Here is a 27,551-nt window from a genome sequence, read left to right on the forward strand (position 1 = left end):
AATTTTCCGCCGAGCGACTTTGAAAGAAACGGTTTTAATGAATATTGCAAAGGCTCTGATTCATTATCTGCTTTTAACGAGTACGATCTAATATAAAAGAACTGTGTTTTTTCCCTTTGGAAATTGTCGTTGAAATCCCATACCTTTGTAGAAACGAGGAGTGTAATCCTCTGTGAAGGGAGGAGATATTATCTATCTGGAACAATTATTTTTCTCGAAGTAATTGAAAAAAATCGCGTGATTAAGATACTTGTCTAGCGTATTAATACTACGATTGAGATTTATCTATGCTATTCTGTTCTCCATGTTCTCCATGTATTTTATCTTCTTTCGTGTCCGGATTCAAATGTAAACTACCCGATTCGCGACGTGCAGAAACATTACCTCAAACACAAAGAACCGCCAACAGACCGACGACCCGAATTCAACGGAATTTCAAACCCGAACAATGAATTTCCGCAATCACAATAAAACACACCGCGCGCCGCAATAAAGTTAGAACACTTCTAACGAAAACGCTACGAGATTGATATAATTGGGTCGGATCGTGTCTGCGCTGCGTCCGGAATGGTCCGCGACGGTCGGACGGTTCTCCGAAAGCGTGCGCATTCGCGAAAGAAGGCATAAAACTAATAACATCGGGATGCAGATGATAAACTCATTTGAATCTGAAGAGATCTATACGAATGCAAATGTCGGCCGATTCACTCGAATATTTATGTATACACTCGGGCCGAGTGTAGTCGACTATTTCAATGATAATCCCGTTTACACTGCCGGTCAAAAGTTTGGGAACCCTTGCATGTTGGCGTGTTAGAAATTATTAAACGACACATAGTAGAAATTATTTTATTAACGAATAATTTATCGTATTCGTAGATATTCCATCTACGAACATCTCGTTCGTAGTTTGATAAATGCATTGGTGCAGTTTCGAAAAGATATAGCAAGAAAATTAATAAGAGTAGTTATCTAATGAGATCACAAATATTGTGTTATTACGAAAAAAATATCAAAAAATAACATTTATTCAAATGAATTTACTTTGATTTATTTCTTGAAAACTATAGTAAGAAAATTATAATTGATACCGATAAACGGATGTGTATAACGCTTGTCAGCACTCAAACTAGTATCCAGAATTCTTAGCGTAGGTTAAGGTATTTTTGAGAAGAGTGAATGTAAGAATGAGTGTGAGTGAAGGACAGGTTGTAAAACGGTCGAGGAAAGTTGCCTGCGCAACGTCGCGGACCCAAGATCGCAGGGCCAGCTTTCCAGGGGTGCATCCGAGTGTTTGTGATGAGTGCGAGTGAGAAGAATGCTTGTGGGGGAGAGAATGATTTTTGGGAGAGAATGTCTGTAAAAAAATGGTAAGAGAGTGGCGAGGGAGAGTCGTGTGTTGGCCTCCGTGGCATTGAGTTGTATTTTTAGGTGTTGCCCGTATTGTTTCCTTATTTCATTGAATACATATATTTCTTCCTAATTCTCGATTACTGAAGATCCACCTTTTCACTATCTATAATAATAGTAAACACTATCATAGTAACGAACGATCATCAACGATTATGACGGAAATCGGCAAGTGATTCCAAACTTTTGACCGGCAGTGTACGTTCGTCCGCGCGTTCAGTTCCAGGACGCGTATTATTCTATTTCGGGTTGGTTTTATCGCGGCCCCCGCATTAGAGTACACGCGTCCCGCGGATCACAGCGCTGGGGCTCGTTTAAACGTTCCCGAAAGAAGCTCACGGGAATACATTAGCGTTCGAGTGACGTCCTCCGGGAGGGCTTCCTCGGCGGAACTCAGCCTACAATAGAAATTCCTCTCTGACGAGCGTCGAGAGTTCCGCCGAGCTTTCAATTTTATTGGATGCGCCGAGACGCTCCGCTCTGTCGCTTTACACCCCTGCCGACACTCTACCCACGAATATCTGCGAGATTTCTACTGATTTATTTTTTACCATTACTCCGTCGAAGTAGAGAGAATTCCGTGGGATTTGTTGGTACACAGCGTCGGATATCGGCGTGATAAATCTTTCAGACGAGACAGATGTTTTGTCATCGTGTAATGGCTGTCAGCGCGCTGAAATCGAACGTTCGCCGGTGTAATACCGATTTATTGGCCTCCTTAGTATTTTTGCACTTCTGTTGATTTCCTCGATCTCGCGATAAGGATTAATATCGTACGGTATTGTCAGCGGTAAGTTGAATGGAGTCACGGGAATACGTTTGGAGTATTCGGGATAACGTTTCTTATATAATGTATTTTAGAATGTAAGATTATGGAAATTTATCCGATGCGTACGCTCTCGTAGTCACAATCAATAGAAACGATGAATAATGATCCGACCAAGCTTCGATTCAACGGCAAATACCTTATATATAAATTCAAACGAAATTTTCTCGAATACGGAGCCAGGCAAACGCGGCGAAATTATTGAAAACGTGATCCATTCTTATACTAACTTCTGAGCGGAAGAAAGTGGATCTCCACCACAATAAGAGGGAAATGAATTGAACGCGAAAGAGTGGAACGCATTGTGCCTGTAGTTGGTTCGGGAAAATAAACGGTTTCATTAAACTATTCTCAACGAGTATAATAATAATTCTACTGCTTTACACAATCGTTAGAGCTACAGGAAAAACAGAATGAAAGGACATATACGCTTTGTTGTATCATACGTTTAAGTCGACGAGAACAATGATTGTAGAAAGTTCGAATAAAATTGTAATATCCAGTAATATGTTTATACATTCGTTATCGTTTCGTCCGAGACAGATAAAGTGCTGCGTACGGTGTTTTTATTCTCGCGGGCGCCTCGCGCGTGAATAGGACGTAAACGATAGAAACCTCGGCCGTGTACGAACTTTACTTAATAGATTCGTCGCCGAGGGCTTCGCGAGCGAATTCAACCCCGTTGTTTCGCCAAGCCGGAGGGACCGAGCGTTTAACGCTCGAACAAACTATCTCGCAGCAAACGAAGCACACAGTATTGCCGCGCGCAATAGCAGCTAAGTTGTTTGTCACGTACGTTTGCGTCTTCCATTTCTGGGGGAAATAATATGAGCAACATTCCCGCGTTAAAATTTCTCTTCCGAAGAAAGGTATCATCGATGTCGACTTCGATCCTGGCTGAGGAAAGTTAATATCGTGCTATTTAATAACGTTGATGGAATAAAGATACTACAAATCCGCGGATGCAGTGAACATAAATAATTCGCCCTTGTTTTATTCTATCGTGAAAGTTTCATTAAACCTTTGCATAATATTCCCCTTTATTGTTGCCAGAAAAATCTGGCGTAATACCTTCGGTTGGCATTTACACGGGCTTTACGACTTACGATTCGCTTAAAATTCACGTGGGATTTTAAGACCGGCGAATGATAAAATTCAACCTTGTTTGCTTCGAATTAATAAAGATTTAAGACTGCGGACGTTTATGTACTCCTGGCATCTTTTAATCAAGGAACCTCGGTACAATAAAGATTTTAATGGAACTTAGGCATTGATATGCGACATATACGCCATTGCGATCGTAATAAAGCCGCCGGTGCCGGTGGCAATAAAATTCTGTCCAATTTTGTTACCTCGAACATCGGTGCTCCGGACTATGTATTTGCATAAACATTTGCAGTCTGAATTAAATGCGAGGCACTGAGACGCAGTAACGAGATCGATATGGGAATGAATCAAATGTATTCTGGAGATGGATGTTGCTGTAATTAAAGCGGCATGATTGAGGGGCTGATGAGCGCGTCCGATTATAAGCGGCGCTTTCAAAGAACGATGCGTTATTCCCGTCAGTGTCAGATATAATTATTATTTCACCGTTTCCCGAAAAATCGAACGGAACGTTTCAAGCATAATACAGTGGAATTTTGATTATCCGAACTAGTGATCCATAATTTTCCATTTACGTCTCTAAATAGATATTTTTAACACTAATTACAGATTAGAGAGAATTTATTTGCTCTCTTTTCGTTTATACATCCATGTAGTTAAAATAAATTTCTATTATTACTCGAAAGTTCAGTTCACAATCGGTTTAAAAATTTTCTTATCTCACCCGTCCATTATCCAAATTTATCATTACATTATTTTGAATTTTTTCGATTACTTGGAGCATCACGGTACCAGTTCGTTCGGCTAATCAAGGTTCCACCGTATTTGGCCGTCGACGGAATGCGCGAGACGCGCCGTGATCCTTGATTTTACGAGATTTTTATGGCTGCCCGATCCGTCTCGACAAACAACAGCTTCGGCACGTCTGTGTCGTAACTCGTGGCTGGCCTGAATTTTTAAATACCGAACCCCGAGGAGAATCTCGGGATTCGTGATCCTATAAATGCCGGTGCACTTTTTCGTCCCTGCTTTTCAATCCCGGCCCCGGCGCATGCTGCTCACGAACGGACGGATGATGACCGCTGCGTTGAATTCCACGTGGACGTACTTTGTCACGGACGAACGAAAAATCCGGCTGTGTGTACCTCGGAACCAGAGGGGACTGTTTCACGAACGACAACGTTCGCGGCCAGTTCTTTATAGCTCGTTCAACTCTCGACTCAGATCACGGTGAACGGTCGATCGCTTTGTGGAATCTGGCTCCCGCCTGATCGATCGTTCGTTTATTCTACGTTCGACCTACACGTGTTGTTATTCTACCGTTGACTTCGCTGCGCTATGATCGATTTATTCAGAATCGAATGGAACGAGACTCTTGCCGTAACGCGCCTGGGTCCGTTCTGACCTTGAGCTGACTAATAGTAGTTCTTTTCACGATTTTCGCGTTGATCAATCGTGTAATTAACATAACATTCCTGAGAAAACACGAGGGAGTATAAGTTCACGATATGTCTCGAAATATAAGCTCGAAGTAGGCTCTATAGAATCGCTGGAATTTTATTTGAGGTAGCATATGGTTAAAAGTAACTAAACTTCAATAGAAAGGAAGACCGTAACGAAAACAATTAATTCGATCATCATTATTCATTATATTCAGCACACATTCATTTATCCAATGAAGTTACCAACGACGACGAAAAGTTTCGAGGACTTTCTTATTGGACACGGCTTACTGCAGAGAGCCTCGGAAACTTCCAGGTCGCGGAAGCATCGGATTCGTTAATTTCAATGAAGCCGGCGTACATTTAATGGATTGTTCGTTTTCAATCTCGTTTGTATCAACTACGAAATTCGCGACAGCGCCGCGAAGATTATATTTGCAAAGCAACGGGCGGGGCGGAAGTCGGGAGCTATCAAAAGGTACGCGCGCCTTGAAACTTCCAGCTGCGGAATAAGGTGAAAAGGAAGCCGTCGAAAGTTCGCGGACAAAAGATGGTTCGTGATCGGGCGGCGCACCCCATCAAGGCCAAACGATTCCACGGTCCCTATTCCGAGGAGAAAACTGCTCGACGCCTGGGCACGCGGCCATTAATATTCATGCCGGCTGCAGCGGCCGATGGTTTAAACCGTGTGTACACAGCTCGAATCAAAACTGGCCCGAGTCGGCTAAGTAATAAGCATGCATGCGATGAAGTGATCTGTGTTATTAACATAGACCTTGCCCCGGCACGGCGATCTATCGTGTTATTCCACTCCGTGAAACGGGCCGAGCGGTTAGGCTGGTATCGATTCACGATGGACTGTGTCGCGGGGTTCGAAGGGGTTGGAATTACTCGCGGTCACGATAGCACAGGTCTCGATGCAACCCTATGGCCTGCGGAGCTTTCTCGTTCGCCTTATGCCACCATCCCCGTGTCCTCCCCAATTTTCTACCATCGAGTTTCATCTTTCGCGACGTCTCAAGGTGCGTTCGACATTAGATCTACGAACGATTTATATATTATTGTAGGAGAACGAGAATTTTATTTGAAACTATTTCTTGACAACTCTCAGTAAAACAATCCGCAAATCAAACGCACACACTATTTATACACTCAGATGCTCTTGTCTCACTCGTACGCTTTCTAGAACATTCTTTCATTACCGTGCGTCAACTTCGCGGAATATTTGGAATATTCTAGACTCATAGAAAACGAACATTGTTAACATAGAAATCAATATAGAGAAAATCAATTTTGTCTAGAGTGTTCCAATGCTTGGACATTCATTCAAAACGCGCTCACACAGTCGCGTCATTCACACTCAAATACATCCATTCCCACATTATATATGAATTATAAATATAATTATATATAAATTAAGCCTGGTACAAACGAACTTCGTCGTATTCGTGACACTGACGTGATAGAATCAGACGTTGCGAGCATTTGAAATAATTGTTTAAACAGAAAGACATGGTAAATGTGGTATTTAGTGATTCCCGATTTTTGGTATTTCAGTAATTAACCAAATAACTAAGTAATCTAGATATGAATCACATTTGAGCCAGATCTAACTCATATCTATACCAGATCTAGCTCAGACCTCGATTGATTTCTTATTTCAATAATTCAGTGAAAAAGAAGCTACAACGAAATAATTTAAAACCGGGCAAAGCCATAGCGTGAGTTTATCAAAAGGATCAATAGACACGTTTCTGCTTTCCAGTAACTGTTTGATTTATCTTTCCACGGGAAAGGTTATCAACAGTTCCCACAAACCTCGATCGCAAATGGTTAAGAGTGAGAGTCGAACAGCCATTCGTTCGATTGCAGTAAACTCACCATCACGCGCGAACACTTCGCCGGAATCGCGATAACTCGCCGCGGATTTCGTTCCGATCGACGCCGATAAGACACGTGACTTTCCCGTGGATCAGAGGCACGTCGAACACGCCAGCGGGGAGACAACGGCTGGAAGTCGCCGGGGAAGAGGAAATTACACGTGCAGCGAGTCGGGGATCGTGCGCGAGCAGTTTCTCCCCGATCGTGTCGCTTAACGTTTCTGTTCGCCGGTAAATTGGGAGGAATCCCGAAGACGCGTTCCAATCTTATAAATCAACGGAACACCAGACACATCTGTCGGCTATAAAAGCGTGTAAGAACGTCGTGATTCCGGTTGGCTAATTTGAATCGTTTGGCAAGCGACGCTGGGATTCTTCCTTCGAATCGGTCGGCGGGATTTCGCGCGAGAACAATGCCTCGTTGAAGCTAAACGCGTCAGAAGTGTGCGCTTTGCTCGTTAAAATATGTTTCGTCGGATCCTCGTTTTTCAGAAACTTTTAATAACGCGGTGTGCTTATGAATTTAACATAAAACGAAAGAAAACGAAGAGCTTCCGCGCGGTCTGAAATGTTATTTGCGTTCTCGCAGCGGGAGCAAAGCCAGTGATAAAAGAAATAAATTTCTATTCCATTATACCTTTCATAAATTAGTCGGCGCAATTTTCTGCATACACGAACGTTCTCGCTCTGCTAACAAGAATTCAGGGAGCAACCCGAAAAAGGCGCGTATACAATAATTTCAAATTTTCCCGCGACGCTCTGTATAATGAACACCGTGGCGGCCATGGAAATCGTCGAAACAGGAACAAAGTGTCGTTAAATAAATACACACAATAGTCTGACAAGTGATATTTTTTACAGTCCGCCTGAGTTATCGCCGTCGCGCGAGTGCTCGTGTAAATTCGTAATTCCTGCCGACGATTTACGAGCGCGGAAAAAAGGAAATTGAACATAATTTTGTTTTCTGCAGCCGGTAGTCCAGCTGTATTCATATCCATTACTCGCCACCGCGTCACGGTTACATTGTTGTGTAATTTCGGCGCGCGTTCGTTCCCGAGCCGCATGCAGATGTGTCGGAGGGATTTTTTGTACTCGTCGGATATCGATAAAGCATAGATCCCGTAAAATTTCAATTAAAACCGGCGTATCGGGCCGCGTATCTTCGCTGTGGCCGGCGACACCGTGGATGTTATAAATACACCGGTAAAAGCGAAAGAGTGCCGACCTACATATAAATTCACGGGAAGATTTACGACGACTCCGGCTCCGGAGCGCAGCGGCGCAGATAGAGGGCCGTACAGCTGCTCCCGGTGCGTCGTGTCTCGAAAAATATAATAACAACGGGACGACTCCTGCTCGGGATGAAACTCTAGTCGGCCGAACCGACGTGACTCGGGAACAAAAATTAATGTGTCTCGCGCACGAGGAACCGTCGCACGAAAAGCTCGGCTATTCGACGGATAAACCGTGTCGCTTTATCCTCTCGGATGCATAAACGGAGGGACGGAGGTATTCCTTGCAACAAAGAACTCGATTTCTCGGGGTGGAAGCAGGGAAAATATTTGAAAAATCTGTCCATTGATTTAAATCGAATTGTACGGACGAATGGGAACCAAAGGAATTCGATTCTCCGACGGACAATCGAAAAACGGAGAGAAATGTCCTTTCGAGGGAACTAAAGTATCGAATTTAATGAGTACACTGCGGACTCCGGTTCGAATTCATATTCTCTCTGATATATTGCGAATAGGAGGTACGACGGAGTTTTATTCCATTGGAATCTCAAATGTTAATATCATTCCCAATGCACTGAGATAATACGCTTCCCAAGAGAGATTATACGAGGTTGTGTAAAAATTTCCATGGAATTCCTCTCGGAAAATCTTCGCGCTGCAGATGCGGAAGATCCGCGGCTAACTCGGAGCAACGTGCAATGCATTCTGCGGCACATGCCGGGACGAACGCATCGCGTGAAAACGCCGCGGCTACTTATCTTCATCACACTGTATAATCCAGCTACTCTGCAATCTCTGGGCGCGCGCGAAATGTTCCGCGCGCGGTCGGAAGGGAAAAAAGGGGAATAAAGGCGGGTGCTAATAACGGGGCGAGTTGATCGTGGAATTACACGAGCGCAAACTTCGACCCGGCGGGGGACGATTAAGCGGCGACAAGTATGGAAAATGACCGACAATGACGGGAATTGCTGCGGGCAGGGGGGAGAGGGGAAAGGGGAAAGGTCGAAGGGAGGGAGGTCTTGCTTCTTATTATCTGCACTTCGCCCCGCCGACATTCTTTGCGTAATTAATTTATTCGTTCTACTCGGGGAACGGTGTCGAGAGCGAGGAGGAAATTCAAAGAGAAATTAAAATCCTTTCGGTGCCTGCCGGCGAAGAAAATAAGCCGATGGCCCCGCTGTAGCATCCCGGCGAAGAATTTTCGAGAAGGGGAAAAAGAGGAATTTCCGCAAACTCGTGATTCGCGTAACCGTAAAAGCTCAGAATTGCCTGAGGACCGATAAAGGCGAATTACCAATCAGCGTTCGCCGTTGGACAGTTCCGTCGGGATCGCCTCCCCGGAACTTTCTTCTCGAGTGGAACGACCATAAAAAAAAATATTCGAAACTGCACGCGGAATCACGCTTCTGCCGGGATCTTGGACTCCTCGGTCGTAGATTACCATTAAATGGTCCGCGTAATGGAGATCGGATCTACCCGATCTAACGAACGATTGAGTCGCGTTGGATTAGCCGGCCGATGGTATCCACCTTGTGAACGCCCGATGTACGTTCGAAGACATTAATCGTTAAAAACGATCGGTCGAATGCGTTGTCTGACTCGATGCGTCTTAGTTACATTGTTACCCGGAAGCTTCGGCGATGAAGTTGTTGAGAGTGAGCGTTAACCACTCGCGCTGGCAACGAATTGAGAAACGCGACAGATATGTACACAAATGTCGTTCGCCAATCATTTTGTACGAAGTGGTAGATTTCAGAACAATCTGGAATATGTAATTCAATAGGACTATCGACGTGTATATGTCGTTGGTAATTTTCGGACAAAAACATCACGACATGCGTAACATGTCTTTCCAGCGCAAGTGGTTAAATACATTTTTAACACTAAAACTACCGAGCAGTTCAATTGACTTTTCAAAATTTCGCTATGGAAACTCCAAGAGTGCATCTGTTCAGACTTTAATTGATTTACAATTCGATTTGCGTAGTGCTAAATGAGTTTCTTTAATAATTTCTCGGAGAAACACTTGTTACCTTTCTAATAATTGCAAAAAGAAGACATCAGGCACGGGTCATTTGACCCGTCTGGTTGTTTTAGTGTTAATGGTAAGAAAAGTGACCCTCGCGAGGGTCAGTTGTTTTCCTGAGGAGGGCAACCATTTTTATTGCACTCGCGAGCGTCTTTTTCTCGCTCAAGCAACGAATAGCGTTCCTGTTCAGTTTCGTATATCACCTTCTTAAAATACATACTATTAAATATATACTTAGTTTCAAACTCTGTTGAATTTATTTTAGCGAGTAAATATTCTACAGAAGCGTTTGAACTGAAGGTGTACAGTGGCATGTAAAACGCGCGCTCGCTGCGTGGATTTTCTGGGTTACTGTCTGGCTTTCGAATGAGTCGTTGAGAAACAGGCAATATTAACACGAGTTTAATACTAGGTTTACAGACGTTTAGAGCTTGTTCTGTTGTTCTTGGAAAAATTGATGTTTGTTCATTCAAATCTTGGAAATCTGAGATTGAAAGGTAGACAGTTGAGATATAGACTTAACAGTTTAACACTAGAACTACCGAGCGTTTAATACGATTAATATTTAATTCTTACAAAAATCGTGGCAATAGATTTCTCTCAGTTTCTTCGGATATCAATTATAGTATCCAGTCATTTCGATCGGAACAGTAATTCCAGTGTTAATTTTTCTTTCAACTCAACGATGCGCAAAGGTCATCCCGAATTGAGTATTTCAAATGGAAACACGAACTATTTTAATTATTAAAGTGCCTTTTGTAATAATATGCTTCACGGAGACGTGCCGCTTGTGTTTAATACTTTTAAGGCAAACGAGCTTAACACAGAATACACAGTAAAAAAAAACGTTCAAAGTAAATGTGACGGGAGCTAATTAGATTATTCGAACATCGAAAGTTTCATGTTATTAACGCGGTGTTGAGAAACTTTACGGAAGAAAGCAGGAAAGTTTCTTCTTCTGGTAATCCATTTTTTCAAGCGTTCCGTCCATTCTGTACGCACAGTGTATTATATCGAAATAAAAAAGTTGCGACGGACGTTTCCGGTATTTTTTCCGTGGAGAAACTTCGTCCAGAATCTCGTTGAGTTCGACGTAATAAATATGTTACGGTACGTCGATAGAAAATACCGTTCTATTTTATTGGATAAATGTGGGAATCGATCGATCCGAAGGAGTAATTTGGTTTTCGCGAATCGGTCTTACGCAACAGTTTTTCAATAAACTTCGACCGTATCGTTGGAAGAATGGAGGAACTGTGGCGTTCAAGCTGGCACCATGATTAAAGTGCTTCGATCGTGAAACGGGGCTCGCGAACATTATCGTCGCGACGCATTTACAGGCGCAAACGCGCGTCACTAAACCGTTTAATGCGAAACTCGCGAACGATCGTTTAAGCGGTGGACGAGGGATTTTAGTACGCTGCATCCTGTTAATATACAGTCCGCGACGTCTCGATTTTATCATCTTGATAGAGCCTCGAGCGCGCTGGTCAAGCACGCTGGCTATATTACCGCGCCAATCCTGTTTATGTTATTGATCATAACCCGAAGACGCGTTGACGTAAAGTCAAAAGTGTCGACCTATTGTTCTTCCATGTGAAAAAACTGTCGAACCGATGAGCTCGACCCTTTGCACTTGATAATGTTATTAATTATAAACATCCACTGGTTAATCAAAATGGTTAATATTGTTTTATAATAATAGAGGGAATAACATTAATGACCGCTTTGTCAGTTTATTTTACATTTCTTGAAAATCAATAAAATCCTGCTTCATCCAGAAGATGATGTTAATACTGTTTTAATAATATTAATGTTTATATTATGTCAACTGTTACATGAGATGATTAAACAGTTACTGCAATATATTATAATTTACCTGTCTGAAATAATACCTTCGTATTATGGAAAATTTTATTGTCCAGAGATCACCATGACATTAACAATAGATGAAAATTAAACGAATATTATCGGAAGAAAATGAGAAAAACCATTATCAATAAATTACTCTAACCACAATATATGCTGTTATACGCGTGCTTTCATCGTGAAATTAACGGCAAACGTTGGCTTAATTATTCTATTATTAGCCTAACCTTTTATATCGATCAAATAAATTAATAGTGCAATTAATGATTCACCGTTTCCCTGGAATTATCGGCGATCCTCCGAGGTTTGATTTAATAATAGAACGCTCGTGTTTTCCATTTCATCGGCGTAGTTCCCGACTTACCTGAGCTATCCCGAGAGCTACATCTAATTACTTCCTGACAGCCTATTCTCGGCAATCCGCTGCCTTCGTCCTCGTTATCATTTCAACAAGTCGCGTTGCCTAATATTAGATCGCCCCGTGAATACTGGCGGCGGTCTCGTCTTCGAGGCTCATTAGACCTCTCCGTATCACTCGCGTGGAATGAATTATGCGGGCTTCTGCAAATTACACAGCAGCCCCCCCGAGTCACGGGGAGAAGCTTAATTGATACAAACGAAAGGAAACGGCACGTGCGCAACCGCGCCGGGCTCGGGCTGTCCATGTGTCTACATGTCAGGATTGCGAAACAGGTTTCAACGGTGGTTTAGCCGGGTTCACAGGAGCATTGATACGACAAGTGTTGGAACATAGTGTCGTTACGTTAGATTGTTTCGCGTTGAATCGGCGACAGGAACAATGTCTGTATTGTTGTAATGTTTGTATTATATAGAATTGATCACGAGCGATGGTACGACCAAACTTTGTCCTTTGTTTCGTTCGTTAAATGGTTAACGAGTTTAAGAGGTTCCTTGAGTTAAACTGTATCTGTAGTTACATTAATTTACACCTCGAATTTTTATCCTACATTGATGTATATTTCTAGTTTAGATCGTTTAAACGTATTAAAGTTTAAAAATGTTTTCTCTAATGAATTCACCGGTCAGCAAGCTACTAACCCTTTGCACTCGAGAATATTTTTCTCAAGAAATATTCATTACTTTCTGATGAAATATTGATGATATTTCTTACAACTAACATAAAGAAATACCTTGCATAAATTAAGTGACAGAATTATTTCATTTCGATGTTCCATGTGTTGATACATTATAGACAATTTAATATTGAATTTGAGATTTTATCATTTTCTCGCGTCAAATCAAATGGCGACTGAAAGGCGCCTCTCGAGTGCAAAGGATTAATGTGAATCAATATAGGAGAGTTAATATTTTATTTCCTCTTAGTTGAAATATGCGACATCAAAATATAGCTGAATAATTTCCATTCAAGTAATAATCCTGCAATTTCAAATAGCTGCAGCGACATTCTTTAAAACGTTCTCAGCTGTTAACCAATGGTCTCCAAAAGATTATCATATAACCGGTAGATTAACACGTTGAATATCACACGATTTCACACAGCAAAATACACAAAATGGAAAAAACATACTATTCAATCATTCGATTGAATTGCATTATTATTTTTGCACGTGCATCTAGCCGAACATCGCCGCATTAGGCAGCATTATTTATAATACAGAAATGTCTTCGGATAATCATCGTTTAATTGAGCGAATTAGTAATTCGATTCGGTCGGGGGTCACCAGTGACCCCATGGCATTCAACGTGTTGAATGTTTACAACGTCCCTCAAAATCGACGTCCATCGTAACGTCCGATGTCTCAACTGTACGGCGAAGCCTCGCGGACACGTGAGTGTCTCCATCACGTGCCGCTGGGAAACGTCGATGGGGCGTCGCGTGACGATCACGGATTGCGCGGACAAAGAGGGAGGGAGAAAAAAAGAGGGTGCTATGAAATTCGTAATAGCGCGGGCGTTCGGGGGGTTAAAAACGTCCCGTGACGGCCAGGTGGCTCGTTAATTCGCACGAAGAGAAGCTTTTACATGGCCGGTTTAGCCGGCGTTTCACCGGGGCACGCGAGCGACTCGCGTACTAATCGCGCCGACATCCATCGTCCGACGCACCGGGGATTTTCTCGTGTAAGCGGCGGAGAGCGGGATGTCGGGTACATTTTCGAGATTTCTGTAAATTTGTATTCTCGAAGAAACAGCTCACGGATCGGGCAGCTTATTCTAGACAGCCGAACGCGAGCAGTCTGCAGTGGAATTCGTTTACCTTCCCTATCGCAACTATTCTCATTATGTTCCCTTGTTTGGAATGTTCGGCATTCGATCTGTGTTCGATGGAACGATGCAGTATTTCGATATGTGTATTCGAATATTTTTAATCATATCAACTCGGAGAGCAAGTACCGAAGTTGATTTAATTGGTGAGAGTTCGATATCTCTGCTAACTTCCTAAATCCATCATTTCCGAGCTTCAAATTATAATCTAGAAATGATTGGAAGTCAAAATTCTTCAGACATTAATATTATCCCTATTGCTTGTATAATTTAAGAATTTCGGTATTCTGAAAATATCAGGCAGCTTCAAATTCGAAAAATCCAGACGAAACTTCTCTCGTATACAATCAGCCTCTACCTATGTTAACTCAAAAATTAATCCGAACTTTCGACATATTGCGGCAGTATGTGACCCCTGTCGCCAGATATAATAACGGAGTTGATCAAAGCAGTTTCCCGGAAATGGAAAGAGTCTGTAGACTCCGATGGTCGAACGAATCTTTCTGCGCTTTGATTTTAGCCGATCGGTTCGGTGACTGAAGTCATATCTGTTAGCGAGTTCGCATAAAACCGGCCGCGCGGATAAATCGTTCGCGATCCTCGCACCGCGATTTCGAGTGTCCCGGTTAAAAGTTCCGGCGGGAACGGCCGTGGCGACAGGAATACGAATAATGTCGCCGGCCCCGAAATTCAACGTTTACGGGACTTTTACGACCTTCCAATCCGAAATTCTCCTCGGGCGACGTGTACACCGCCCGACCGGTCGCAATCATGGCACTGTTATCTTCGTTCATGAGAAAACTTTTGCATCCCGCGCGTCAACCTTTCCGTAAACTTCTATTTCACCGAGAAATTACCCGCGGCGGTGACAACGACAGCGCGGACGCCGCGCCGGCTTCAGTATGTTGCCTGTTTCCGCCCCGTGCCGCCGTGAGTCGTTCCAATGACGGGCGTAAATGAAATAGAAGGGTTATCAGGGAATCGTTACTGTTTCCGGCGGAGCTTCCTTATTTGGTTAGCTTCGCAGGCGAGGTCTCCTTTGCGCGGCGTCTTCGCTCGCGAGATTTCATCGGAAGGTGTTACCGATAGCCGTAGATCTTGGGATAGAATTAGAGAATCTTTCGGAGATTAATCGTTGGCAGTCGTGTGTCGATGTATCGGTCGAAGTTTAAATGTACATTTTGCGGAAGATTTTTTGAAATATAGAAATGTTAAGAGTACATGCAATTAAGCAATAACCCTCGCCGTCCCGTTTGCATTTCTATAGTCAAGGAACATTTAGTTTTTACAACGATAGAGAAAAAGGACACATTAAATAAAACCCTAACCATTCGACACATAAAAAACAAATTAAGATATTTTTAATGCACAAAGGACGGCTTAGCTTCACGACACCCTAACGGTACTCCTCACTCCTACTGACGATACCTGACTTGACTTGTCCGACTTACCCTACAAGGCGTGACCACAAGGCAGCAGATTCAACCCCCAACAACTTCATTGGGCGAAAATATTTCCCACTTTCAACATGCACATGAAACAGTACAACCGTCGTCTCCACAATTAGTATAAGACACGCTCGATTGTACAAATTAGCCAGAGTTTATCAAGACAGCGATATCACAGTATCGTCATAGTATTAGGACAAGTGTCATCAACGAGAAAATAAAGGGACACACAGTCCGATAAATCAAGCCAAGCCTTGTCAATTATTTAAAACTTAGTACGCCAGTGTAACCAAGTTACAAAAAATATCTGGTCTTACAAACCAGATAGATAAAATTAACATCTTCTTTGGTCCATTGGCCTATATTACACATTAACAACAAAAGCTTCAGCAGATGAAACTGAATTACCTATGAATTGCTTAATTACTATAAAGAAGATAACTACGTGCTGATTTCTTGCTGTTTGTGTAGTTGAATCATTCAGACTTTCTCTTCCAAATTTAGAAATTTCGTGTCGCCGAAATGTCGACTTTCGTCCGCAAAGGGTTAATCCTTAGAGCGGCAACGTCGCGAGCGACGCTGAAAATTTGTCCAGAAAGTGCTAACGTCGCTGTCAGCGACTCTTTAGTTTTGACAGTAAATGTAATCACCAATTTTTCATATTTTCTGTTGTTTTCTCTTTATTTGTACCTTATATTATATTTAATGATATAACGTTTTCTCATTTTTATTCAATTTATAAATGGCACTCGAAATTTACAGAGATTCGTATTGAATGAAGATTTAGTTCTTTGGGGGGAGATGTTGAAGATCGATTTTGAATTTGACTGGATCAGTGTTATATTTTAATAAGTAATTTCCTTCGAACATAATCAAATTATTCTAATACAGAAAATAGGAATTGTACTCGATAAGCACCATATTTTTGCCATAATAATTCTCAAATATCCCACATTCACACACATTACTAACCACACTGTCTCCTCCTAAAGTGAATACTTTGTTCTCCAGCATTCAGTTTCCAGGCAGAAAAGTTTCACCTCCCTCCGCGTTACATCCTGTTAATGAAACTTTACATTTATATGCGCGGAGCGTAACCTTTTAAATCTTACTTCAAGAAGTTATTCGCACATTCACTCGCAACTCGCGAAGACGCGTCCGTGCTCTCCGTCCCTCGCATTTCCGCATAATAAAAATATTGTTATTATTGTAGCGTTGCCGCGAAGCGTAATGAATGAAGTGCTTGGATCTCGGTTTTCAGTGGTGCCTGCGTAAATCACCGAACCGGGCGGTTAAATTACGTTAAAACGAGGGAAGAGGATGTTCAAATGTAAACGCAGCATTACGCGTAAATGTTAACGTAAATTTCGAGAGGTCTACATCGATCCTAACCAGAAAGAAAAGCAACGCAGCTCACGCAGAATTAACGAGAAGAAACGTTATTGTAAGCGCCGCGGCAACAGGAGAAACATTTCACAATGAAACGACGTAAATCCATAGAAAAATCGCGGAAAACATAAATCCGGCGTGAGATTAAAATTTACACGCGAGCATAAACGAGGCAGCTGTAAAATAAACAACATCGCGCGTTAAGGAAAGCTTATAATCGTTTCAGTTGCTTCGCATTGTTTTTAGATGTGGATATCTTGGCGCAGAAGTCAATACCATAATTCTCGGTGCACGACTTCCAAACAACTTAACTCCTTGCCCAAATATTTACCTTCCATGTTGCTAAAATAACAGCATAAATAAGAGCAGCCTGAAAATTCGACGATAACAATCTACCGCCGTGATTCGGAAAATAACCGGAGGCCATTCCCGAGCAAACAATGGATTCCTACGTTCATGAACCGCCGAATATTATTATCGGGATCCTTAACACCGTGGATTCAACGAACGAAGAAATATCTTGTCCACACAGGGCACGTATGGAATCCTACAAATATCCTTTCCAAACATCTTCTTGTCCATGGAAGACAAATCGACTGTGTACACAGGCCCCAAATGAGATACCGAGCACGTTAACGATCCGCGTACCAACGGTGAATCGAGATCCAATATTTACCGGCGCCAGGAATGGACGGTAAATAAATAAACGCCGGTTGCAGGGTGAAAAGAGAGCGTACTCGTTTGACAGTGGCTGCGTCGCGCCAGGAAGCCGGTCATGAACGTCCCGGAACGCAAGTGGGTCGCGCGGTATCGCGGGAACGGTGTCCGTCACTCGAAGAATTACTCAAATTGCTTTCATTAACTAATCCTGTTTTCGCTCGGTACACATATCCGGTTCTACCAGGATCACCGGGATCGAACGAGGTTGTAGTTTGCTCGGAAACCGACCGGGTGAACAATCGCCAGCTTCCCCTGGCTCGAGTCCCTGGATGTTTCACCGGTTTCTGCTCGAATCGTCTTCCGCGCACTTTTAATCGTATCGGCGGCGTAATTGAATTTCCGGATCGGACGTTGTGGAAAAGGGAGCAAAGAGATGGGGAGAAAGAGAGAAAGCCGGAGAGGGATGGATGGGAAAAGAAAAAAGTAGAGGGAGAGGCGGAACGGCGGAGAGAAAGAGAGAAACGAGGGACAGAGGGAAAGGTAGAGGGAAAAAGGAAGATAAAGAGACAGAACGATAGAGAGAGAGAGAGACAGGGGTAAAACGAAGAGATACAGAAACTGCCTACCAACTCGCGAAAGCTTATCGATTCCTAGGATAATAAATATGAGCCGGTCTTAAATTAACCATAATTAAACCATGCCCGGTTTTTGCGCCGACCGTCGAGAAAGTCGGAGACCGGCGCGGGAATCGAGCTCGCGAGTAATACCAGCTTTTAATTACTCGCGCGGAACCCCGCCAGCCAGCGAAATTCCAAAGAAGTTTGTATCTGGATACAGGGTTTCATTAACCGCGGCAAGATAGCGGCCGACAACTATGCTTTTTATCGGGACAAGAGGATTGCAATTAACCGCGAAACGTTCCGCCGTGCGCGGCAGCGTCGAAAACGTTCGCGGTTAAACGCCGCCGAGCCTTCGCGCGCGAAACAAGAATTATCGTGGAGCTGATACGCGCGACGGATGTGAATCGTCGCGGTCGTAAGACATTCCCCGCCTTCGTTCCACGATCTAGGTATTCTGAGTGACTTTGCAATGATGGGACTTGTGGGAAATTAACACTGGAACTACCGTACCAGTCGAAACGACTGGTTTCGATTGTTTTGTTTCGGAATTATTGGTATCTTGAAAGCATTGAATATCTGAAAGGACCTTGAAAATAAATAGCTTCACTTGAATACTGTAATGAATGTTCGAAGAAACCGAAAATAATTTATTGTTACAATTTTTAGAGGGATTACATATCAATCGCTTTAAATCCGCGGTAGTTCTAATGTTAAGACAAGGTTCTATGAATCGTTAGATGAATTAGTTGAATATTCTAATTGATTATTGAAATCTTGAATTTTATATAGATTTCACTAATCGGTGGTGTAATTCTATGTTGAGCCTATTAAAGGAAGGCTTTCCGAATTTGCGTTAAGATATATATCAGATACTTAATACACATGCAAGTAGAAATGGCAAGCACTGATCAGACGTTCCAGTCTACTGTTTAACCGTTTGCGATGATTAAACATGAAATATTGAAATAAAATAGTTCCATGCACTAATTCCTGTACTATCTTTATTCAATAAGATCAATAATTTAATCAATATTTCATTATAAACTAATGAACACACGTGGAAAAACATCTTTCGACTGCAAGGGCTTAACAGTGTCTTAGCCAAATGTAAACTACATTTCACGATATCGTCTCGCCATCCCCACGGTAATTAAAAAAAGCATACAAACAAATCTGAAATAGTCTTACGACTATTAAAAGCCGAATCGTTCAGCCTAAATCCACAGGTACACTAAAAAGTTCCAAAAAGACAACGAGACTCCATCCAAGCATACCACAACAGAAACCATGAGCAACTCGGACTCACCAGAAAGTACACAGCAAACGGCATGACGAGCGCAGCGACGAGCAGATCGGCGACAGCCAGGCTGACGATAAAGTAATTGGTGACGGTCTGCAGCGCCCTCTCCCGCACCACCGCGAGAATGACGAGAACATTACCGAACAGCGTCAAACACGGCACGATCACCAGGATTAGCGCCCACCAGCTGTTCGCTTCCGTTTTCTCGTCGTCCGCGGCCGGGCCGCACTCGCCGACCGTGACGACGCCGGCCGCGGTGCCCGCGACGATCGACGAGGTGCAATTCAGGCTCCCGTTAAAACTCAGGTTCCCAGCTCCGCCCGCGTAGGTCAGGTTCACGAACGCGTTCAGCTGGTTGAAGTAGTCGTTCAGGTCCTCGAAGACGAACAGGTCGGATATGCCGGTGAAATTGTCGCTGGCAAGGGTCGTCGACGAGAAGGAGGACGACGACGAGGACGACGACGACGACGACGACGGCGAGGTGTCGCCGTACCACGTGTCGCTGAACGTCGAGCCGACCGTTGTCGTGTCGTTGTACCAGGCCAGCTCGACGCCGCTGCTCGACGCGTCCCCGTCGCTCCTCGACAGGACACCGGCGTCGGCATTTCCGACGGTCACGTCGAACAGTTCGTCCGGATGCCTCGGCTCCAACGCGGACGCGTTCCCGTCGTCTATCACGAGGGATCCCAGCCGGAACACGCTGCCCCTCGCCTCCATTCTCGATCGTTGGCTTCGGATCCTGCGCGACTGCTGGCCAATTACGAGATCCTCGAGCGGCGTCCTGCCTGGAGAGCCGTCTCTTCGATTTTGTCTGGCATCCTCGTGGCCGTTATCTGCCCCGGCTGCGAGGGATTGGCCGCCCCCTTCGCCCCCGCAGCGTTCACCGCGATAAAACCGCTCGATCCTCCGTGCACGCGGGAAACGAGGTGCTGCGTCCGGTCCGCCCTCCCGCCGGTCTCGCGCCGAACGCCGCCCCTGGCTTAGGCGCGTATCATTGAAATCCGCCGCCGAGAATCTCTGTAATGGGAAAAAGGTACGCGGTCAGTGCGATTGTTGCGCCGCGGCCTGCGTCTTCCTCGGCCGAGCGACCGGATGCCGACCAACCAAAGCGTAACGACCGACGACCGTGGAACTCGGTAATTCGATTCCGTTCGTTTGTATCTTAATTCGATTTGATGAGGGAATCTTGCGGAGAGCGATTGTGCCTCGGGATTATTTAATTATTGTTGAGCATTGAAAGAGATTCCGCCGAGAGTTGCTTAAGTTCGTGTTCTTGGTTTAATGAAATCTTGGTTTGTTAAGCGATTGTGTTGGTAGTACTGTTTTTCGTACAATAAGGTTGGATGCAATTATTATACGTGGAGGAGGGTAAGTAGTGAAAGAAGCTTTCGTAGGAGGTGCTTTTACAAAATTATTCAAAAGAATTGTGGAGAATGCTATGGGCGTACAATGAATGCTATAATTAAGGAAAGTCTTGAATGGTAACATTGTTTAACGCTGCTTCTTGCCTGCGCTAGGAAATTGAATGGTGAAAGGAATATTATATGAAGACACATTGTTGTTTTTGTAGCTTTCTGTTAACGGAGAACAACTCATAAGTTGAACCTTGATTCCGCGTATCTCAAATTTTTGTGCGTGTAATTATTGCGAAACAATGGGGAGCAGTTCCGGGCATTCCACATTTCCTTTGGTGTTACCGTTGGAATAGAATTGTGGGTTGGCTCCATTTCGTTCGGAGAGTGCTTGAGCATACAAGCGAAAAGGCTGCAGGTTGGTAGCACTTGGTTTTCCCGTGGTGCATGGAGATCAGGATATGGTTTGGAATTGTTAACAGGATATTTAAGCATAATTGGAGTACCTTTGTGCATTCATGTGGGCATCGATAATGCAATGAAATGCAAATGAATCATTCTAGTAAATGAATCTAATGGAAGGAATACATGAAACCGATTCATTGTCGAGTATTCCATTGAGCCAGACATTCGGGACAATTTAATGACCTTTCATACAGTCGCACGTGCAACGAGGGAAAGCAACATATCTCCAAATATGAAACACGGAAAACATAAAAAAAATATAACTAATATTCAACAAGTGACGCAAATGTCCTTCCGTATAAAACCCCCAAAAATCCAATCCTCGGAATTCACTGCAGAAAATATAATCCAATCGCCTTCACTACTGTTAGTGTTAAATCGAGAATCCGGCGAACGTTAAATTATTCATTGGCGTATCAAACGTTTTTCAAGGGAGCGTTACTTAAAAATTTTCCGACCCGCCAAACCGAACCCAAGGAGGACCAATGAATCATGGAGATGAATGTCGTCCCGCAATCTCAGAATTAAAAGGAAGCTCAGGGCTGTTCTAAACCGGCTGGTTCGAAGGCTCCAGCGGGTTCGGTCTTCCCGGCGGTAAAAGGATCGAAGACACGCACGCTGGAGGGGTGGATTGACAGATGGACAGGCATTACCGTCTTTCTCTCGGGCTTCCGGCGCAGACACTCCGCGCCGAACAGAGGAGAGAAGAGATTCCGGGTCGCTCTTGCGGGGAGCATCATCCTTACGGAACCCTCTTAAGGGCAGAAATCATCTCCTTATCCCACTGGGTCATCCATTCCCGCCGATTTCCCTGTTCTACATACACTTAGCCGGCCGGCTCAAGTGTATCGTTGCCCGGTATCTTTCGAACTATAAATTTCCACGGCGGAAGGTGTCGCCGGCTGCGAATTTCGCGGGATATATGAGCGTAATGGCACTCGAAAGCGTTAGGAAAATGAGGTAAAACGAGAGCCACCGGAGTACGCCACTTTTAAACTTCCAAGCACCTTGACAGGGGGGCGGAACGTGTGCGCGTATACCGGGTGGCCGGGGATTTTTTAGATCGCGTTACACCGTGAGCCTGACACATTCAACGACTCGGCCGTATTTCATTTGTTAAGTGGCTCGACATATTTTCAAAGTAATTCTTCGTTTTTACACGAGGATCGATCGTTGGGGATATTGTTATTTTTGAATGTTTGCTTTTCAAATTTACCGACAGAAAGATACACATTGATTATAATAAAATCGATGCCGAAGTGAACCTTTAGGTCGCTGCGCATAGATTTATTCCTTCGTTGCGTGTGATATTATTTTTATCAAACACGAATTTAATGGAATATTTACTTTTAACGGCCTCGTTAAATTAGCTCGGTTTGACGTGTTCCTCGAAAGAATATCCTACAAGGCTGAAGAGATCAAGGGCAGATAATGTCGTGGAATCATGTTGAACCTCAAACGATTCGAATTCATGCTTTCTTGACCTCCCCGGCTCGCGATACAGCGGTACACAAGTTTCAGCCTTCAACATTCCAGAGCATCCTGTATAGGATGTGCTCACGAGAGCCGATGGTAGCCGCTGATAAATAGCTCAAAGCTGCTGTCACATCGCGCAACGACGCGTAAAATATGAGCCGCATTACGGAGTAATGAACGGTGCTCAATTTTGACAGCGTAACTGATGCAATATTTACGTGGAACGTCGCCGGGAAAGCCGGAAGACCGTCGGACGCGAAGCGAGACACCGCGTTACTGGCTCCGATTATTTTCCCTCCTCCTTTTACCTCGTTTTTTCTTTTTTCTTTTACATCTCCCCGCTATTCCGCACGCATCGTTCCCACCGACTCAGCGTTCGGTCCCGCTAAGAAAAATTTTCTAGGGGGAAAACCGCCGCCGCTTCGAACGTTACTGCTAAATGTCACCGGCCGGGGCGACATCGTTTAAAACAAGTTTCGCGATGCGAAATATTTTATCGGATTTCCGGCGGGGTATTTCTAAATGTCGCCCCGTGTGTCCCTCGTTTCAACATATTTGTTTATCCGCGTATTTGCTTTATTAACAGCGGATATCCGGGCTTGACGCGTGAAGGAAATATTTCGTCGAACTTTAGTATTCGTGTATAACAAATATATCAGCAAACACATCAATATATTCTTTTATAATTAATTCCAACGGCAAACAACAAAGAAATCCTTTGTCATCGACAATGATCGATCCGATAACAACTGGCTTTGGAACCGGTAACTTTTTTATTCCGTGTTAACCATCATTTCCCTCGTCAGTCGTCACGCTCGCGCAGCGCGCGGCGATAACGTCGATAAATGAACCATTTGACCGGAACTTTGTTATTTTTAATTAACAAACACGGCTCCGAACATTTCATCCTTCGGCATTCGTCGCGGGCCCAACAATTTCGAGAGAATTATTGTACCGACGCTCGCCATAGCTCGTAATCACCGGCGACATTTCGCGATGTTTATAATTAATTGCGTCGGAATGACATGCGTCCCCATCGAGCGCCGTTCTTTCGCGAGCACCGGCCGGCTGCGCTCTGATATCTGAATATGTAAATATGCAAACTAACGTTATAATACTACGAGTGAAGAATGCGGTGTTGAAATTTCGTTCTCGAATGGCGGCCCCGGCGCGCCCGCCCGCGCCCCCTTTCTCTGTCTTTCCGCGCGATGCACATTCCGTTACATGCATTATTCCCCGCACGTATGCAAACCAAAAGGACACGAGCCACTAACGTTTCCCCCCTCCCGAGTTTCGCTCCTTCTTTTCCCGGCAGTGCCGGACGATCGCGAAACCGCGCGTTGACTAATGCACTGTAAATTTTCCGTCAGTCGCGTCGGTTCACAGGCGCCTCTCATTCTCCGATCTCTGCGACGGATTAAAATCTCTCGGCCGACAACAGTGGTGAACATTTCGATACGCGATAGCGCGACGACCGTACGCAACCCCGTCGAAAAGTTGCGCGCATGAAACGTTCATCCAACCAACCGAACACGATTAATTCGTCCACATGCAGTTTTCACCTTTCCCTCGCAGCGCCGCGTTGTAAACTGTTATTGCACTCGCGACTGGTATTTCATCGAATTTTTATCATACTGTGCATGTGAAACGCATCGGGTTCAGATAGATTTCGCTAGTATATAAAAGTGGAACGTGTTTCATCTTTGATTGTAGCGAATGTTACGGGGAAGGGTATTTTTTTCGGTCGACTCACGTTTCTCTATTGCTTTACTTTGAACATTCGACAATATTAGTCACTATTTAACCCCTTGTCCTACAGTATCGTGTCAGACTCGCGAAGATTTCAAGTGGCATTGAACAAACATAAATAGTATTTAGTTTGTTTGAATGAAAATTATATATTATTCCTCCATTATCAATGATTACACCTCAGAGGACACGTTGACATAGGAAAACACTGAAATTTCCTCCCATTTTCAATAACTTATTAAGAACAAAGTAGTCAGATCGATCACAGTTTGCAAAGAAATCATAGGGCGAGGGGTTAATTGCGACGGTTATTGAAAGAAATTAACGCAGTGTTCGATTGTCGATCAAATGAACTCGCACAACGTTCATTTCAATGAAAATTCCGGTGGAGATTCAAGCTGGAGGAAGAATTATCTCGCGGTGCAGTTTCCCAAAAAATCTACGAACAACTCCGATCGTAAAGCACCGGCGCGCCCCTGTAATTTCCGGAACACACGAAACTGCAGGGATGTATCGGTTCCGGCGCGCAATTTAAAACATTTCACGCCGCGCGAGGAATATTAAAACACACAGACGAGGCGCACAGGTGAAACGAGCGAGGAAATCAGTGGAAAGGAAAACCCGCGGCGCATAAAGTCCTCGAAATTTCCGAGCGTCGTGAAAATATGTCGGCAGCCACAGAATATATTGCAAACAAGCGCGCCAAGACGACACGAGTGTGGAATGGAAATTATGAGCGTCGCGAGACACTCGAAAAGAAGGAACGAAAGATACGAGCAGGAAATAAAAGTTAACCTCTAAGCATCGAACAATTCGAGCAATAGTCCACCGAAAATATCATCGAGGCTCGTTGAAAATGTTCCTTGTGCGACACGCTGGATGCGTCGAATGTTCGACCAGGATTTCCAGAATCGGCCAGGAATCCGTTCGGACGTGGTTCACTGAATTCGCTCGGTTTTCAATCGCAGCAACCATCCGTCACTCGCCTCTCATTAGTTCGTGGAGTCTGTTTCTCGGGACCTCTCTGCTGCACGTGCGAAAATCGTGGAAAATGTTATGATGTGTTTACAATAGAAATTGACTTTCCGTGTAATAGGAGTGCTATGTCAAATTAGACTTCGATTTTATGCCAACGTCTACTTTAACAATTTTTTCTGTATTTATTTGTAATATCACAATTGTATCGTTTAAAGGTATAATTTCAGTGATTTCCAGGTATTCTTGGATAAACAATTAGATCGTGATAAGCTGTAATTGAATGAAATAATATCAAAGTGAGAAGAAAGGTTAACACTTAAGCACTTGGTGCTTCCAGGGTACGAAATATATCAAATACTAGATGTTTTAAGAAATCACTTAGTGAAAATTAATTTTGTCTTATTATATCTGCTTTTTATTTATTAAAAATATTTATTACATTAAAACTATGTTATGTCATGGCTCATGGATTAAGGAAACTTTACAGAGAAGGAAACATTACTTTGTTTGACTTTACAATAAATGCACTAACGCAAAGCCTGATGGTACAGTATGAACATCTTGCTGAACGGTCTCAAATTAATGATTTAAATCGTGTTTGCACGGTATTGGTTTCTATCTGAAGGAAATATAGGTATTTATAAAAGCAATTGCATTTCTTAGATTAAATACATTGAAGTTTAAAGAAATAATTTCTGGTTAGCAAGGTAATAAAATATCTACACGAAACATAACTTTGTACGATGATTTACTTTCATATAGAACGAGAGGGGCCGTTAGACGTATAAAAAACGAATTCTCGTCCGGTTCCCGCTCAAAAAATTCAAGACAAATGAGACTTCATACATGCAGCCATTATTCGTCAAAGCTTCGTCAAATATTCAATTCAAATTTTTTCGGAATTTTTCATGTCTAACCCAGCAAGAGTTTAAGTGGAGTGGGATGAACGACATTCGTTCGGTTATATATGTACCATGATGAATTTTGAACGTTCGTGTTGTTCAAAGCAAAAGAAATATTTCATAGTCTGTATTCTATATTCGTTGATTACGAAACTCGACCGAGTTCTTTTTGAATATTCGGTAAATCATTCGCTAAAAATGAACGAATATTCTGTTGAATTACATGGCACAGAGGCAAAGATGATATTTCGCTGCACAAGAAATGTTACGAGAAGAGGAATCATTCCACTGTGACCAATTATATCTGTATTGTTTTCAGATGCGTTCTTTCTATCTGCAGGACCTCAATCCAAATAGGATCTATTAACAATTCACGGCCATAAATAAGATCTCAATTAACCGAGTCAACATTTTTTTCGGAAAAATTGATGAATCGGATGATATAGGAATTGACATGAACTTAAATGAACGAAAAGGATCACAGAATTTTAAATGAAACATTAACCCTTTGCATTGGAAAAGTATTTCACTGGAAATACTCGACGTTGTGTAATGAAACAAACATTTTCTGAACTTCACGAAAAATCGAACATAAATTCATAAATGAAACTATAACATTTTATTTCGATGTTTCATGTATTAATGCATTAGAGAAAGTTTAATATTAAATATCAAACTTTTCAATGTTTCTGTGTCAAATCAATTGGCGACTGAGAGGCGCTTTTGGAGTGCAAAGTGTTAAAACCGGTCACACGACCGGTATGCGATATGATCTAGTATTAACCATTTAAGTGCTGAGGAGCGCTATAGCGCTCTTGTGTTGTGTCAAAATCAATTACAATTTGCTGACTATATTCTTCAAAAAATAAATCAAAGTAAATTTATTTAAATGAATGTTACTTTTTGTTATTTTTTAAAGAATATAGTAATATTTGTGATCTCATTAGATGAGTACTCTTATTAATTATTTTGTATACACACACAATCGCTTCCGCATTTTGGTAAATATCCACAGAAGTTGTTTAGCATCCAAACGGTTAATAAATTCAATCGCGACACTGTGTACTCTACTTTCGTCGGAACCGTAGGCGACCGAGTATCCGTTCGATTGGTGTAAACGCATCATAATTCTTTGAGTGAACGCGGGGGAAAGCGTTTTCCGGTATTCCT

General features: G+C 43.2%; 1 protein-coding gene across 6 annotated transcripts in view; it reads right to left on the reverse strand.

Moving 5' to 3' along the window:
- Dop2R (dopamine D2-like receptor) overlaps window positions 1–27,551 on the reverse strand; it is a 237,975-nt gene that overhangs the window by 206,746 nt on the left and 3,678 nt on the right. For all 6 annotated transcript variants that reach the window (XR_004235459.2, XR_004235458.2, XR_004235457.2 and 3 more), the window contains exon 2: window positions 19,466–20,476. Coding sequence is in view for 3 of the 6 variants with exons in the window: in XM_076365685.1 (XP_076221800.1) it covers window positions 19,466–20,176 (711 nt within the window). In the remaining 3 variants the exon portion in view is untranslated. The remainder of the gene's footprint in view (window positions 1–19,465; window positions 20,477–27,551) is intronic.

Source organism: Nomia melanderi, chromosome 3 (genome assembly GCF_051020985.1).
Source record: "Nomia melanderi isolate GNS246 chromosome 3, iyNomMela1, whole genome shotgun sequence".
In the NCBI taxonomy this organism is placed as follows: Eukaryota; Metazoa; Arthropoda; class Insecta; order Hymenoptera; family Halictidae; genus Nomia; species Nomia melanderi.